We start from the raw sequence: 18571 nt of genomic DNA on the forward strand, positions 1-18571 counted from the left end.
CCATACATAAATAGATTTTAAATGTAACCTCATATAATCTTTTTATTCGTACTGCTGTATGGGACGAGATCAATAGTTCAATGTAGGATAAAAAATTAGATTCTTTCACTTTTGGGGTGGGAGGTTTGAGTCATTTTAGTTCTCGTCCTACAAAATCGATTTTACTTTCAATGGCTGTTTTTTATACCCCTAAATACAAATATATGAGAAATGGAAGAATTTTTGCTATAGTAAATCATATGGACCCTCCACCTCCTGGTTGGAGGGTCTATGAGTAAATGCATGGAACTAAAATACATCAAAGTGTCAACAAAAGAACTATTTTTTCTTCACTAGCTTTGTATTCATAGCACTACATACTACTACATACTGGCTTTGTATTCATAGCACTACATACTACTACATACTGATTTGAAATTGATTGTGGCATTTGAAATTTTTTTTCAATTTTGGCCAATTTAGTTGGGGGGGGGGGGTCTGAGACCTAAGTAAAAGGAATCTTTTAATATCCTACATTGAACTATTGATCTCACCCCTAAAGCTCAGTGTCACAAACTGGTGACGTGTTCAGTGAAAGTACGTTAACCTGGATGTTGACTTCGGCGGATTGACTAAACAAAGATAAAACATGTGTACGTTCGTTGGTGTAGGGTCTATGGTTGTATGTATGTAAATCAGTGATGGTTTACTTTATATGTAAATTAGTTGTAGTGACTTATGTCCGCGAGGCCAATATAATATGACCATCTCGCAAACCAGAGCTGTTACTTCCTCCGCCTTACTACGAAATAACAAATGTGCCCTTTGGTACGTAGGTCACGTACTGGACGGTGCCGTAAAAGAGGCCGTAGTTTGCGACGATGAATATGACGTCTGAGGAGGACGGTATCTACTTTCACAGACAACTTCTAGTTATCAGTCTTTATTACGCTACACACACTATCAGAGAGTATTGTATGGTACAAGTTTTTAAAAAAAATGAAATATGAAAGGTAAGTATACAATAAACTTGCTACTGGAGAGTCAACAATAAAGCAAGATCAAGATAATTGTGTTTCATTAAGATTGTTTCTTTTTGTGATATAGTGAAAAAAGTAGAACTATCAAAATTACAATTCTGGAACAATATATTCTTTCAGATTTGTGCACCATATATGAAAACAATCTTGTTTAACAGATGATATGATTTACAACAAAATGTAACTCCAAATAATTTGAACAATTCAATTTAGTATGATTGTAACTTCCTAAATTCTGATGAACAAAATTTGCCCAGGGTGAATTTATTATATCAGTATTTACTTGAAGTGCCGTTTTTCAGAATGTGATTACTTGGCAAACTGGTTAATCTACTCCGATATTTAAACACATATATATGAAGACTAATCTTTAATGGCAGTCTATCTAACCTGGACTATTTTAAACCCAAGAGCTAGAGACAATCTGCGTAGCGTTTCTAAATACAACTTTTCTCATAGACTAATCATCAAGTTGACCGCTGCATACACCACAAAAATGTTTCTCAGAGTCCTGTCATTCCAGTTCCAAAGCATTGAAAATGCTGTCATTCCACTCGTTTTACAGTGCAGAGGGTGTCCTTCAACTAACTGAATGTAGAAAAGGGTGTCATTCCACTGTTTACATACTGGAAATGCTGTCATTCCAGTTCCAAAGCATTGAAAATGCTGTCATTCCACTTATTTTATAGAGTGGCGGTGTGATGCGCCAAAGTTTCTCCGCGATCCGAAATGAAACTTCGCCCGTTTATTCAGTAAGTTGCGTGGGCTCTCACCATGGCGACATATCGGTTTGCTTTACGCGTGCGTAGACCAGATTTTACTGGAGAGAGCTCGAGAGCGTTTTTGTTTTTGTTTTTGGTAAAGAAGGTGTCTATTGTGTGAATATGTACACATAAACGTTAACAAGAGATCAAGTTATATTTGAAAAGGTAAGTATGAAATTTTTATTTAGAAATGATAAAGTTACATATGATTGTGGTACGGACCATCCAACTTCTACGAACGTCCGAATCGTGTTACGCTGTTACGATCGATCGGGTCAACTCTAAGAGTCCGACCATGAACCAGAGTTTAGAAAATTAGAGCAGCATAAACTATTCGCAAAGTTTGAAGATTTCCACATGTACGCTGTAATGCCAAAGCTCGTATTTACACCAAAATGAAATGACGATTATTTGGAGTAGCTCTGATTCTGTTTCCACCCCTGTAATAGTACGATCATCTCACATACATCCATGGTATGCGCTGGTCAACCGTCAACCGTATTGTTAGTACGTGATTTTCATATTTTATTACCCAAGGTGAAACGTGAATGGCAATGAAATGGCAGTACATGTTGCATTGTACTCTATGAATTTGTTTACACGTTTGTTTATAAGACTTCTGAAATTGTAAACAACAATAAACATATTAATACCGATCACAATGCAAATCAGAATGTTACCCTGATTCATCCTCCCTGATTTTATGTGTGTGGATTTTTTAACCTCTTTATTTATTTCCAGGGTGCCTTTTTCAACATAAGCAATGGAACATAAATTAGATAACAAACAACAGCTGTCTTCAGAGCCTCTACCGTCCTACACTGCCAGCGTGACCAGCCTAGTCAGTCATGAAAATAGTTTGCATATCAATAGTGAGTACCAAGGTTACACCAAAGAAGAATTCAATGAAAAAGTGGAATTACTCTTACTTGAGAAAATACACGGTGGTGATAAACAAGCAATATTTCAACTAGGACAATTTTACTTTGAACAGGTAAGACTGACAGACCATTATAATATTCATAATATCATTCTCATACTGTGAGCTTGGAGTAATTATACTGACAGTATATTTACTCCAAGCTGTGAGGAATCGTGGAGGTAGAAAACACCTTCCTCCCTGACCTTCCTACCTCCATGGAGGAATTAACCTCAAACGTCAACTGTGGACTCAGGGTATTGGTAAGATGTATAATCAGCCCTTGGAATTCAAGAATTGATATGAAAATAAAATTTACTGCCGTGGTTCCTTCCCTGTTAACTTTGCTGATATTTGAGGACATTTTTCCAATATTCCTTTTGACTCGGAGTATAAATTAAAAAAAAGTTTGTAGAAATATTTTGTTTTAAACGTAAATATTTTTACTTGAAAGAGTGTGTATATGTCATGGTTATCTCAAATGATAGACTAAATATTGTATGTAAAACTTTCCTTGACAGGACGAGTATGAAAAAGCAGTGAAACAATTGGAGAGAATTAGTAAAGAAGATTATCAGGCTATGTATCAACTTGGTGTTATTTACTACGATGGTTTGGGAGTTCCTGAGGACCATGTAAGTTGATTTTGTTATCTGCACTCTCTGGTTTTGTTGAGAACAGCTGGATTGTAGAAACAACTTATTTATGGGTGAGGGGCAACATGTTGAGTACACAATTACACCTAACATCTTATATCTGGCCCACAGATGTTTGTAAAGTTGCTAGGATCACAGACAAGTCTGTGCTAGGATATATTTATTTGGAAGGGCCCATAATGAATACAATGGAATATGTGTGTGGAACTAGACACTACAATGTTAAATTTTAACTATCAAAGGGATTTTACTAAATACATGTACTGACAGTTATTCTTACCTATCAAAGAAGATTTGACTTAATACAGATATTGATATCAATCGTTGTTTGTAGAAAGAATATAGTACCAGACATTATCATGTCTATTAAATGCCACCCATCAAACTGATTTGACTAAATACATATACTGATGTTAATTGTCATTTGCAGAAAACAGGAGTGGAATACATGTTGTGTATTGCCAACTCTACAAGTAAAAGAGCTAAGCATTTGATGTATGCAGCCCAGTACAATGTTGGTAGGGCATGTCTAGAAGGCTATGGTATTAAACAGTCTGATAAAGAAGCTGAAAGGTGGTGGTTACTTGCTGCTGATGATGGCAACCCACAGGCCAGTGTTAAAGCTCAAACAGCATTGGGAATGTACTACTCTAGAGAAGAGACCACAGATTTGAAAAAGGTGAGATGTTATGAAGATGTCTCCCAAAGTGTATCCATGACAGCATTCAGCGTTTGTACAGATAAAGTCCATTTCAAAAACAACTCATATTTGTCCATCCAATGAAATAACCAATATATAGGTTGTGAAGATAGGTGTAAAACGTACTCCCAATAGTTTCCTCTTCAGCTTATAAAAGTAAGAGTGACATACGGTGTCTTGTTGGATAGTGAGCACATGGTAACTTTGACTTGCATGTATTTTGATTTGTTATATTCTATGTATTTTCCAGGCATTTTTCTGGCACTCTGAGGGTACTGGCAATGGTAGTTTAGAATCCCAGGGAGCTCTAGGAGTGATGTATGAAACCGGTCAAGGATGTACTCAAGATTCAGATTCAGCTTTCCAGTGTTTGAAAGAGGCTTCAGAACGTGGTAATGTGTATGCCATGGGTAACCTTGTAGCTCATTACTACAGGAGAAAGTTGTATACCAAGGCAGCAGAGACAGCAGCAAGGTATAGTGTATAATTTTTTTAAAAAAATATGAAGAGCATCGGTAATTTGAACACTTGCACTCATATTTTGAGCACCCGCAGAACAAATGATGTAGATGTTCATTTTTTGTGACGTGGAACCAGAGTTTATTCGAATGCATTCAACTTGTCTTATGTTTGTGTTGTATGATGGCTTTCCTAAGGATTGGAACAATTTCTGTATTAGCAAGATGTATCACTGTAAATAATCTTCAGTGAGTTTACTTTTGGTTCAGTCATTCCCATACTGAAACTTAGATGGCAAACTGGTTAAGTGAGGTAATTGAAAAGTGTCATCTTTGGCTCTATCATCAGGGTTTGTGGCAAGAGTACTTGTAAGGTCAAAGTTACGTGTACCTTAGTAGATGAGTAGCTTCACCACCAAAGTCAGATTAAAGCATTTAGGAAACTATGTGAGGATTACTAGAGTAAGATAATTATCTCTTCCAACTTAACGATGGATGGCATTTGACACTGTCACATCAAACATATGATGGGGGTATACATCAGTCATTTTAAAAGTTGAAATTATGTACTGAATACATTACATTCCATTACAGGGTTGCTATCTTGGACAAAATAGTGAAGATTGCCAAGGAGACGGATTGTTTACCAGTGTTTATTTGTATGGGTATTGCGATGGGTGCTTTCTACTATGGCAGGTGTCTCCATTTAGGACTGGGTGTCCAGAAAAATAAAGAAGAAGCACAAAGATTTTACTCCCGGGTAAGAGATGTATATATTTAGTTATCATATAAGAATGTGATTTGGGATTAAAGTATTATTTAGGAGGTCATAGTAATCCCAATACTTTGCAACTACTGCATTACAAATCCAAAGGAAAGATTGCTTAGCAATACAGTGTATACATAATGGACATGTTGGCATAGGCTGTCAAATGCCAAGAATTGTTGGAGGTTACTGGCAAGTACTGTGACAACCCCATGACATGTGAGTGCAAGTGTGGTGTACTCGGGTGTGTGCACGAGTGCTTGTAAGTTTCTCTGTACCCGTACTTTCACAAGCATAGCAAGGCATGGGGTTCTGTTATTATTACGTATGTTTATCTGAAACGGCAAATTTCCATAAAAATCATACATAACATGAACAGCGCATTCACATGATTTTGTGTGTAGTGAATGTCATCATTTGCATGCAGGTATGCAATAATGTTTCGGTAATATTGCACTGCAGTGAAAATACCACTAGTATGCTGTGCACTGGTGCAAGTAATCTCTGGTACATATGTAGTAATGTGCACTCTTATATATACCAAACATTTTATGGTTATAATTGATGAAAGATTAGATTCTTGACAGTAACCACATAGGAAAGGATAGAGGAACACTGCATTGTGTTTTGTTACAAAAAATTGCTGTCAGTGGACATTGCTAGTAGGATGTAAATGAGAGCCAAAAACTTACAAATGCAAAACCATGGCAATATTTTTATTTTTCAACATTTTTCTGGCTACTTTTAGTAATTTTCCATTGACTTCTAAAGGAACATGTCTGCCCATTTCTTAAAATGTCCAAAATGCTACAAACATTAGCTATACCCATGTCAGTACAATAGACACTAGATCGGTTTCATGTTGGTCATAATTTTTGAGAGTGTTAGAGACCCTTCAGTAGATACATATAACATAAAATGTTGGACAGAGTAAAATTGCTGAATATTTTCTAAGTTCATCAATTTAATATGTTTTAGAAAAAATTGTTTACGATTGTTGTGTGATTTCAGCATAATGTAGTATTGGAATACAGTATGACAGGAAAATAACACTAATTACAATTTTATTGATGTGAAAAGTTCTCCCAGCTTTGAGATACGGTACACCAAACTAGCACAGTTGACAAACTTGTTATCACCCCAACAATACCATCACAAGGAGCCGGCATTGAAGATTAATACTTGTAAAACTAAAAAAAAATAACCAAAAAAAACCCTCTCACATGAAAAAAAAGTTAAAAAGTTGATTTTTTTTATCAGAATGCTAAAATGAACTTGAATTCTTCTATATTTTTTGTAGGCATATGAATTTGATGCTGGAACAACTCAGAGGCTCCAAAACCTGGTTACACTTGGCAAAATATGAAGAAATCGGACATCATTGTAATATTTCAACTATAATCATAGACTTTATACCAACTAAGAACTGTAGCTGTCTGTACAAATGTGTTGTAAATATGTATATGATAATTTACATGTTACAAAAAGTTGAATCCATGACAAATTTAGAGTAAATCTATAGCTGTGTACGAGTAATTATATTTTGTAACAACAGATTGTATTTTACTGTTAAAAGTTAGACCAGTAGTACCAAAGTACTTGTAGGTATGTTTAGAATCATAATTGTATATTATAAAATACTGCTTTCAAATGTAATATATACATATATATATATGAAATACCATATCATCTAAAACTACAAAAGTGAGTTTGTTAGAAATTTATACTAAGCCTCGTAGATTCTAGTCAGCATACTTGCGTTAAAAGATGTATAAAGCAAGTTATCCTTATGTATACGTGGCAACTGAGGTATTTGGTGGACTTAAAATATGTTGTAGTTGATACTCCTACAGGTATGTAGCACTTGTCTGTAACACTGTAAGATTTCTCAGAACTCGGCTGCTGTAAGCTACCCACTCAAATCAAATGACATAGTGATGAATCTTTGAGTGTAATAAACTGTTACATATTTCTTGTATAAAATGTAAAAACAAGTCAGCAAAACTTACAATGCCTCAAGAATTAGCGATATGCAAGAAATCAATTTATTGGCTTGCCTTCTGTAAGGTTCACAATGTCTGAGGCTAATTAGTATTCATCTGTACTATTTCTAGAAGAATGAATTTTGTCCCAGGATTCAAATTTAATGATGATAGTTACTTGTTACCAATATAGCATTTTCATCAGCTTTGCTACACTGAAAGCTATACCTAGGAATCTGCAAATTGATTAGTACAGCACTTTGTCAGGAATTTATAGGCAACATGATGACTCCTTTGACTGTGTAGTTTAGAATTATACAATGAATTTCTTTCAACCCATACCCAATTGTACAACACTCAAGGCAAACATTTTGAGCTATTTTAACTGATCTATCATATGTAAAGATTGATTCTTCATTCTCCATGGACGATAAAGTCTTCACAAAGTTCAGCTCAAACAAAAATTTCCTTTTATCAAGACCATTTCCTTTCATTAAAAATTTATACCATTAGAATTCTCTTGGGGTAAATAAAACATTAATGTTTCCCATAGTGGCAAAATGCAGCTGCAGGTTTATTTAATAACAGGTTAAAAATAAAGTTTTAATTCTTAGAGAAGAACATGGGAACAGATTTGCATGACTGTAATATAATAGTAATCTTTATTTGTCCAAAATTAATTTGGAAATTTGTTGAAAACGTACTTATCTTGGTCTGTAAAGGATAATATACTTCTACCCAGGCCTTATACATGTAGAATAATTACTAATACTCACTAATATCATCATATTCCCTAACATTTTCTATGTTCAGCCAAGGACAATATGAATGACCTAGGGGGCCTTGTCACTACAAGTCGATAGACAAGTAGTGTCAAAACCCATAGGTCAGGAATATTTTCCAGCTGAATGAAGAAAAATATTGGAGAATAACATAATTATACCAGTGCCAGTAATATCAAAGGAAAACCATGGAAGTAATGGCAATTTTAAACATTTTGACTCGTATTGAAACAAAGCAAAACCAGTGACATAGACAGGTGTGGCGTGACTGGGATATAAATGCCATATTTTTTGTTCAACTTGGCTTGAGGTACTTCCTTATATGGCCCTATCACTGACTGCTTGGAAATGACAAAGACCCTAAATTTTAGAGATAAATAATCTTGCTATCAGTGAAGTTGTATTTTGTTCTGGTCTGGCCAGAGAGAGAGAGCATCACTTAACTTTTTTTTTTTTTTGGGGGGGGGGGGGGAGTGGTAGATTTAAGATATATAGGATCAGTCGGGTCTCGAGAAACATATCATGAAAATGGGCTGCCTTAACAACGTTGGATGGAGTACACCAATAATTTCATGGTATTCTTGTCTGTATCATCTTTACATGAGTTTGTTCATTTGAAATGATGTGATAATATTAATTATGATTTATCTCTGGTTTATGATTTAATAACAGTACTGTTTGTTTTCTCCTCTGTAGTATTCACTCATTTTATGAGTCTTTCCATTGAAAACAGTTGCATGGTTTTGTAAGAAACATTGATCATGTGTAAAACAAAGGTTTATTTTTTGTCCAATTCATTTATTTTCATGTATTAAAGTTGTAATGTAATGTAATGTTTAATACATGAAACCCTTTGAGCCCTATTCTTGTTGTCTACTAGGGTCAATATCCATATCTTTGTATGCCATTTCTTCTCTTGAGATATAACAGCAATTTTTTTCCATGAAAAAAGCACTATTAAAAAGACTTGGACCTCCTCGAGAAAATTCAGAGCGACAAAAGATGATACCAGAACTGAGAAATTTAAGTTACATAGATAGACTAAAGACACTAAAAGGAGGGAGGAGAGGGGTGACTTGATTCAAGTTTCATTTCATCAAGGGATTTCAAAAAATTGACCAGGGACTATTATTTAAGCATCTCCAAACCAACAGGACAAGAGGACACTCACAAAAACTTGCAAAATCTAGTTAGACTGGATATCAGGAAATATTTCTTCTCAGCATGTCACATCCCAATGGAACAGTTTACCAGAATACACCATCCAAACCAAAACTGCTGTGGACTTTAACATTAGAGTAAACCAGTACATGATACACCTGGTGAGTTATCTAAAGGATGCCAAACATATGTATACTGTTGTGGACGTTAAAATTAGACTGGACCAGTACATGAACACAACATGGGATTATATGAAACTTTGAGGCTTTCTTCCGTGTCTTGCCATAGTTAATTTACAAGTATGGCAATCATGTGCACAAAATCAACATGTACAACTAGTGACAGGCAAGCATTTACAAGTGGAACTTGTTCCAAATCTGGGGAAAGTAAACAACTGAATTGGATCAATAACGCTTAACACAGCATGTTGGAAATAGAGAGACATGTATGGTTTGATAAATTTTATGGCCTCTTTATATGTACATGAAATGCCAGGGGAACTTGAAATTCATCAGCTATTGTGCAAAGTGACCATAAAACTGATTTTATGAATTGATGGAGTGTAATATTTGTCAATCCAACATGTTCTAATTCAGTTGTTTACTTTCCTGTTTGCAAGAAGTTTCGCTTGTGAATGCTTGTCTGTCATTGGTTGTAATGATATGTCTCTTGCTTTCAAACATTGTCATCATTTATACACAATACAAGAAAGCAAATACTGACAGCAACACAGCACTTTGCAAATGGAATGTCTTTATTGTTAACAAAAAAAACACCAAAAGTTATTTCACAGTATAAGAAAAATGTCATGTTATTTTTACAGTTTAGAAAAATTCATTAATTTTTGTCTTGAAAATGTCTCCATATCCCTGAACCTGTCATCAATAGTTTATAAAAAGATATACTAGTACACACATCATTTACATATATAACAACTTGGAAATGTCTGTCTGGATTGTCTTGTGTATAAACAGATGACATTGGACTTCTTGACTGCGAGTACACTTTGAGATACAGGTATATAACCATGCAGAAGATTAAAAAACACAAAATGTCACTGGCATGCATGTCATACAGGGCTGACAAACTTACTATGGTGTTTGCTCTGTAAACATACACATATGTTGTATCTACAAAATAAACCACATTATATTGTTGATTATGGAGCTAGTGAGCACCCTATTTTAAGTTTCAGTGTCTTTGATGTTAACAACACATTAGGCAATAACTTAAATAATTATCATTGATCACAAACTGCACCCCATTGTGTAATGGCTTTAATCATTCCAGTTAGTTTAATTGAAACCATAAATTCTTGTACAATCAACAATTATCATTCTGGCAACTGTGATTTCTGTGAAACAGAAAAGTTGCCTACATCTACAGAGTAAACACTACCATAAGCTTATCAACTCTTGTAAGCATTACTTGATTATAATATGAAGGCATTGGGTTTATATATTAATATTAATATTAATAAATTGAAAATTCATAACTCTGTAAAACTGGACAATAGCACACTTGGAATAATATACATTAATATCTTTATAGAATAATAAATGATCCCTTCTGCGCCAACTTGAAATAACCAATTCTACAACATTTTAAAATCATTTTTTGGGGTGTGTAGTTGAATTAAATTTGAGAAGATAACCTGTGGCATACTATTCAATGTACTTGGGTTTGTTTTAATCATGGCACATTGTAGACCCTACAAATTGGCTTACCAGCTATGTCTATTGCTTCTTTCTTAGCACAGCCAGCAAGCTATTCTTAATTTGATGACTATTAGCAACTGATAAAACCCTGGCAGTAAGGAATAATGTATAAATCATTTAATGACTTTGAATATTACAAATCTTGTCTTCAAATCCAGAATGCAAATTGCCACATTGAAAGTCTCGTCATTGTTGGCCTGCATAGGCTATTCAATTATTTGTATGCTAAATACAAGCTAGTGCCCACAATAAAGACTCTTTTAGTCTTGTGTTCTGCCAGTATATACAATATCCATCAAGAAAACTCATCATGTTCTGAATTTTATCTCTTTCATATTGAAACCTCTAACTCACTAGATCATTTGATGGCGAGTCTGAAATACGAATGAAACCACAAAAGTCAAATTCTGAAACTTCTAAAAGACTGACATACCAATATGGTATCGATAAAGTCCCCAACCAGTGCCTCTCTGTCATAGATTTCAGATTAGAAAAAAAAAGTAGTTTGTCATTCTTGTTTGGTTTCCTCCACTTTATAACACTGTATTCATTGTTCTGATTACAGCCTCCACCACAAACATATCTTATTATATACCTTTATATACATGTAGTAAACGGACAGATTTCAGCTATGATCACACATCAGGGTCACAGTTGTACAATACACTTGAAGTTCAGTATTAGAGGGATATACTGCTTCAATTGTTGGTTTTTACAGATAACTTTCAAACATATATTAAAATCAACCCACCGTATTTTGATACATACAATTGAAAGTCCACTTACTGAGAAACAGCCCATATTTACAAAATATTCTAATTATTCATATTGGTAATGTACTGGAACACAAAATGGCTGCAAGGTTCAGTGATACAAATGAGCATAAATTACTTCCTGGTTCAACTAACTACTTTTCCCCTCTACAAGTTACCTTGCTTTGATTCTAAATCTATGTTATGTGACTATTACAACTAATAGCCAACTGAGCTGCTACTGGTAACTGGCTATGCATTTTGAGTGCGACTTTCCACATCAAGTGTTTCCTGAAAGTTTCTTACTTTCATATACATGTACATGTGTATTTGTTTATCACATGACCTAACCTAACAAATCAAGCACTCCTTTCTATAGTTTTAAAACATTACGATATAACAATTGGAGTGTTAATTCAATACTACTCTAGGAATAGCACAAGTTCAAAGCTTATAACTACTGTTCATCTGTTCTTAAAAAGTACCACTACTGGTGTATTTAAGTAATTCACGAGGTAAGCTAGAACACCAAAGAACATATCATGAGATGTATCAAAACATTTTCATGAAAAATACAAGAACATATTGCAGAAGTAAACGTTCTTTGTCATGGCACTCTGTTGGGGAATAGCAAAATTCTATTTTACTTTTTTTAGTCTAAAACCTGTACTGTATCTAGAAAATTAGATTAATTTTGTCTTAATTTCAAACACAGTGTTTGTTAGTGGGACGTCTTTTTGAGAAATATGGATGCACATTTTTATAATCTCCACAGAAAAGTAGGTAATTTCTCTCCCTGTTCACAACCATGGTGGTAAACACATTCACATTCTTATGTACTTAAGGAAATGGTGCAAATTTATGAAGTTAAAAATTTTGGAAAAAATACATTTACAAAATACTTTCACAAATGTTGTATAAAAAGGTGTCCAAAAATTCCAACATTTCAGATAAAGTTTACATTTTCTCCCCCACATATAGTTGCAGACAGTGTCTGTCATCTTGCCCACAGTGCCTTGCAGTTTTGTGTGTATAATAAAACAAATGATTATATTCTAAGTCAAAACAAACTACAAATGGCATATTTTTCTTGACCTTCACAATGTCAGCAGGGACAATACAGTACAGGCTTTAGACATAGACTAAATTTGTCCTTATCAAATTACACAATTACATTTTTTTTCCATTTTGATATACATAGTTCACAGTAAAACGATGTTTATATTGGACATCAACATTGAGTTGTCTTACTAGTAAAATACCTACCATAACTCGGAACACTAATCACAGAATAAACAAACAAAAATACACAAGCCAAATAAATTATTACAACATACTTTTAAATACAATGTTTAACTTTTAACCAAAAAAAGAAGCACAAAAATTTTGGTAAATCTAAATATGAATAATTCTCTTCATAACTGTGTAACATTATTTTGATTAAGGATTCAGAACCCAACTTCTCTAGTTAAGTATGACCCTGGGGTGGGTGGGACCTGATAGCAATTCCTACAGGGCTGTTGTATATCGATAGGGTAATTGGACGGGAACACTTCACAGCTTGGCAGCAAGCTTTACGATGCACGGACAGGAACATGTTTCTACTATGACGCGTAACCATGGTGACTTGTTTGTTGTAATTTCTTGGATAAATCATCAATCCTTATGTCTTTCAAATGCAGTAAATGTTCTAATCTTCGGACTTTAGCTTGAAGAATCTGAAAGTACAAGAAGAAAGAAGACATTCTTTTACTGAAGATACAGTCTCCATATGAAAGAGGAACAAAGGTGAGGTTGGTTTTATCTATAGCTGCTTGTCTTCATACTTGGGGGACTTTTACACTAAGGGGACTCAAAAATGTTATTTTCACAAATTCTGCATCGTGTGACCTCATAAAAATAGTTTTAAAAATGACAAACCTGGCTTAGAAGAAGCCGACTGTACACAGAGGTGAGGCATTATGGGTAAAAACAATGAAAGGAACTGGCCCAGGTATTGTATGGCCATTGTTTCAAGCGGCGTGAAGCTCCCAAACATTCCAAAAATTTCTGAATTCATTTGGACAGCTAAGTTAAAGCATGAGCAAATCTTATTTTACAAATGAATATAAGCACAATATTTGTTACCTCATTTCTCAAAGACATAACAAAATATTACCTGTACAGTCTCTTGTGATGCCAGCAAGGCTTGTTCTTTCTCCTCAATCAGAAGTCTGACTTCAGGACTTATTTGTGGATCATTGACATGAGGTAGGGACCTAGTTCTTGGAACAGGTCTGTCAAGAAAAATATGAACACAAAAATAAGTTGATTTATGTTGCATTTGTCATTGGAAAGTGATCATTAGTGCTAAACCCAATTCTATCGTCCATACCAACTAATACATGTAAAGATGTAGTTATGCAGAGTCAATGAAAATGTTTCTGATCAAAATAAAGATATTGGAAAAGCTGACATTTTTTTGGTTTGAACTTTGCTCTTTCTTCTACAGTTCACTCAACCTATAGTTTTGGTATTTTCTAAGAAGTTAATCTGAACAAAATAGCTAGTGTCAGCTTTTCAGAAATGTTTATTTAGATCATTAACATTATGGTATTTACAACATTTACACATTTCAATTCAATGAAATTAAAAAATAATCAATTACATTTTAGTTATAAATAAAGTATTATTTAGAATAACGATGGAATTCACTGTATTGAAACAGTTTTAACAAACATAGAACAGGCAACAGAACCCTTAACCAGTAGATAATTAGTATGTTACAACACAGCACACTGTAAAGTGAATGACTTTATCCTCCCCTTATTGTGTAAAAATGGAATGATCCACCTATTCACACATATGGAAGAGACCAGTCCAAATTACACAGTTAGGATACATAGAGGGTTGCAAAGTCAAATTACCTGGTGGTATGTTTCTTGAGACTGTGAAAACATAAATTAATTGGAAGTTGAAGATCAGGTCAAACGTGAAAGTAGTGCAAGGCATACAAAAGGCAAGGAATATATGGACTTGGGAATTAATCTTTCTCCTTTAGTGTAAAACACACTTAAAATATATGATACTGGAAGGAATATATGTTACAGATTTGCATGCCACCCTATTTTGTTGCAAAGATTACAGTAGCATGCTCAGATTAAAAGGGCAGAAGCTTTGTTTAAACACGTTTTTGGGATTAACTTTTGATTCACATTGTTGAAAGGTAAAATTACTAAATTCAGTGTTCTATTTACTGAAAGCTGTGGTTTAGCCATCACTTGCAACTGACTGAACGCAAGCCACATATTTATTCTTAATACATGCATATTAAAATGTTGAGGAACTCGTATTGTGCAATAAGCTGTGCTAATAATACCAGGTAATGTTTTTGAAGTCGTGCATCAACACAACAATACACCAGGATAAGAAGGTTTCATGTAAACATTTTCACCCGAGTTAACAAAAAAAGCTTATAAACTCAACTTGTACCACATTTTCTACTATATATAAACATACTCAAAGTGAAGGCATGATGTAATCAGAATGCTACTTAGTACACTAGTCTAATTGGATAGCTTTGACCTTTCTAATGAACAGTGCTGTACAACACTAAAATGTTAAATTGACCATCAAAGAGCTAATGGAAAGGTGTTTCACTAACACTAGATGTAGATGGAATTGTAGCTCAGTCACTAAATATTTGAATGTAAACATGCTATCCATCAACAGTAATAATATATTGTAATTGTACTGCAGCAAGACTCAAAATATCTATCACTGTATAGCTTGATATTATAGTATTTCATTTTTCAAGATTAGCAACGGTCTAAATGAGTCACTAGGGGGTGCTGTCCATTTGAAAGGTCTCTACATGTAAAGCATGTGCTATTGACCCTATTTGACCCGTGTTGTTGATTTATTCAAGTGGTACTTACCCTTGTAAGTAACCGCCATCTTTATCTGTTACAGCGTAGGGTGGATTGGCGTGGGCTTTTTGTGGCATGCTGGCAGGATGTTTGGGTTGGCGAACACCTGTTCAAAATACAAAAATGATTATAAATGTTTGAAATCTTTGAGTGTTTAAAGTCTACAGGAATTAATATTATACCATATACTAAGTATTCTACATTTCCTATAATTTAAAATATTGTGTTGTTGTTTGTTCTGAATCAGTGTGACTCGTATAATGTGAACAACTTTTCTTTACTTGAGTTTTATCTAGCAGAATTTGATATCTTTACATGGCAGTTTCCTTGTCAAAGTGTGTAAAATCTTTCAAAAGACCTTTGCCTAAATATCCAGCATATTACATTGTGTAATTTTTCAATCCTTTGAATGTACACAGAGTACTGAACTTTGATGATATGGTTTTTAGGAATATCTCACAGTGACACCATATATTATTAATTTTTTCTCCTTTTATCTAGTAGAATTTGATCTCTTTTCACAGTTTACTCATAAAATCTCTACAAAAGGAAAACTGATAATTTTTTATTTACCTTTCTGTTTTTCTGATCTATTAGTTTCATTACCAGGTTGACGAAAACTACCGACTTCCTGACCATTGAAATAACCATCAGGAGAAATCTGAAATCAACATTAGAAATATCATTTGATATAAGTTTTTTGTTAAATACAACAAAATTAATTGCATTGACCTTCAAATTTCCTGTTCATGACAAGACTGAATAAGACAAGTTTCATGCAAAGATATTATTTGTGTTAGCAATTGATCAGAACTAACCAAACCAAAGTACATTGCCATATAAAAGTATGTTCCTGCTACTTTTGAAATCATTTAGAGAAATTTTGTTGTTCACTATCTTCTTTTCAACGAATCATAAATGACAAAAGAACTTTTATTTCTGAGGTATAAGATAGACTGTGATTTTGAGTCAATGTACCTGTTGTGGTGGTGGTGGTGGTGGTTTGGTTCTACTTGTCACTGGCACTCCTCCCACACTTCCTCCTTGTGTAATTTTAATCAAATACATATCTATCTTTTTTCTAAGTTGATAAAGAACTACTTCCACTACTCCAGGTTTACATGAACTGATTTGTCGAACTATATTTTCTGGAACATTGTAGGTGAGCTTGGACAAAACTTTCCTGTTGAAAAAAGACAAACTTTGATCAATAATAATATTCCAAACTGGGTAATAACTTTATTGAGTTTAAGACAAAATAACGACAACATATAAAGTTTAGATGAATCATTGAAATCCCTGAGGGAGAAAGTAAAAGTTGTGTTAGTGTGACACACTTTCATTATCATTTCTGTTTAAAATGTAAACATTAGCTATATACTATTCAGGACCCTGGCTGACTCTAAATCAATCCAAGTATATTTGCTGTAACATGAATATACCAGTGCTCTACTGATATCTTTGGGGCTCTACATGCAAAATCAGTTTAAAAACTCCCAAAATTATTCAGATTATCACTATGGAACCCTTAGACATCAGATACTTGAAAGACTGTATGATTACAGTGTATTGTAAGAAGAACAGTGAACAGTGAGCCCCTCAACCCCACCATTAGAATTTAATGCCATATAACTTTTACTAACAGTACATGTACATGATAATGTATCTCTGTACAGAAATATGATAATATGTTGTATATTAGAATTGTATGCTACACTCATTCCAGTACAATAACAATAATATAACATTCGATTATAAACTAGATGAATTAGAATTATAAAAGATCGACTTACCTATTGAGAGTTCCCCAGTTACTCATTTTCTGCTGCAGTGAGTTAGCTGGTGTGTAATTGTGGAGCTCAACAATTTTGGGAACATAATGTTTGACTATCTCAGCCACCATCACTGTAGGAAAGACATAAAATCCACAATGAAATTAATTAATGATATACTAATAAATATCTTAGTATTCTTTTTCCCTTTCATAATTTAAATTTTAAAATGAAAGTTTGGTCATAGAACATTTCCCCATGTGTACAAAGTTTTACATTTGTGAAATTATCAGACCTTTATGTACATAGCAGACAGTCATCGACACCACACTCCTCTTCCTCTAGCGACATTTGTATGTCACTAGTCTGTGGGTATAGAAATTAGAATGCCACGTTCAAAATTCAAGATTGACACTTTGTAAAGTTTCGGTGTGTACATACAGTACATGAACATTACATGTATACTGAGCAATTTAGTTCACGCCTTCAGACATAGGTTGAGTATTTGCAATCGTGTGTCCTTATCTCTGACTATGTTTACTTAGATAAAATACAGCACGGACTACAGTAAATTAACATACATTGGACACTGTAAATTATGGCGGTCATGACCCGAGAATAACATTGAATGGTAATGGAGTATCTCATTACCGGTATTTCAACAAGTAGCTTACCTCCATCTGCGAAATCTCTAGTGATATTCTTCTTAGGTCTACTTAATGGTATTTCGTCAATCCATGCAAATAAATCTTGTAACTGTTCTTCTTCTATTTCGGTCATATTTACGTCGTCATCTGTGTTGCCTGTACCCTTGTCTTCTGCGATTACTTTAGTGGTGTTGTTTTGGGTCTCTGGCTTCATCGAGATATATTTTCACTGACTTCCGAAAAGATTACGAAAGAGTAATATCAGAATATAGTATATGGTCTTATAATTAGAACCGTGTGTAATAAAGGTATCAATCGGCCCCTTCACGTGTCTGATATTCACCCCAACCAGATTCTTAGCTAGCGACGTCGATTTCTATGTCCCTTGACGTCGGCCATATTGATTGTTGTCACAACAATGAACAGCAACAAACAAAGTACAACGTGACGTCACATCAATCGGTCTGGCACTCGACTTCGAACAGCTTCGAAGATGTGCATTTTGTTTTTTAAAACATTGATTTTTTTTTAAATAATGAAGCTATATTTGGTAATGTTGAGAAGGAC

At 34.2% G+C, this 18571-nt stretch overlaps 2 protein-coding genes across 2 annotated transcripts; one reads left to right on the top strand and one right to left on the bottom strand.

Moving 5' to 3' along the window:
- The first annotated feature begins 1820 nt into the window (after window positions 1-1820).
- On the top strand, window positions 1821-8488 carry LOC144446455 (LRP2-binding protein-like). The gene is made up of 7 exons (XM_078136219.1): window positions 1821-1948; window positions 2525-2777; window positions 3224-3337; window positions 3789-4037; window positions 4309-4532; window positions 5111-5276; window positions 6583-8488. Exons 2-7 carry the CDS (start codon window positions 2547-2549, stop codon window positions 6646-6648), a joined length of 1050 nt encoding a protein of 349 aa, XP_077992345.1. The 5' UTR covers window positions 1821-1948; window positions 2525-2546; the 3' UTR covers window positions 6649-8488.
- A 1499-nt stretch (window positions 8489-9987) lies between these two features.
- Window positions 9988-18404, bottom strand: LOC144446140 (sperm flagellar protein 1-like). Its single transcript, XM_078135860.1, has 7 exons — window positions 18032-18404; window positions 17379-17490; window positions 16564-16768; window positions 16159-16246; window positions 15595-15691; window positions 13836-13953; window positions 9988-13395 (listed from the first exon to the last, which is right to left on the bottom strand). Exons 1-7 carry the CDS (start codon window positions 18216-18218, stop codon window positions 13282-13284), a joined length of 921 nt encoding a protein of 306 aa, XP_077991986.1. The 5' UTR covers window positions 18219-18404; the 3' UTR covers window positions 9988-13281.
- Between the last annotated feature and the right edge of the window lie 167 nt (window positions 18405-18571).

This window comes from Glandiceps talaboti, chromosome 15 (assembly GCF_964340395.1).
Source record: "Glandiceps talaboti chromosome 15, keGlaTala1.1, whole genome shotgun sequence".
NCBI classification, from domain to species: Eukaryota; Metazoa; Hemichordata; class Enteropneusta; family Spengelidae; genus Glandiceps; species Glandiceps talaboti.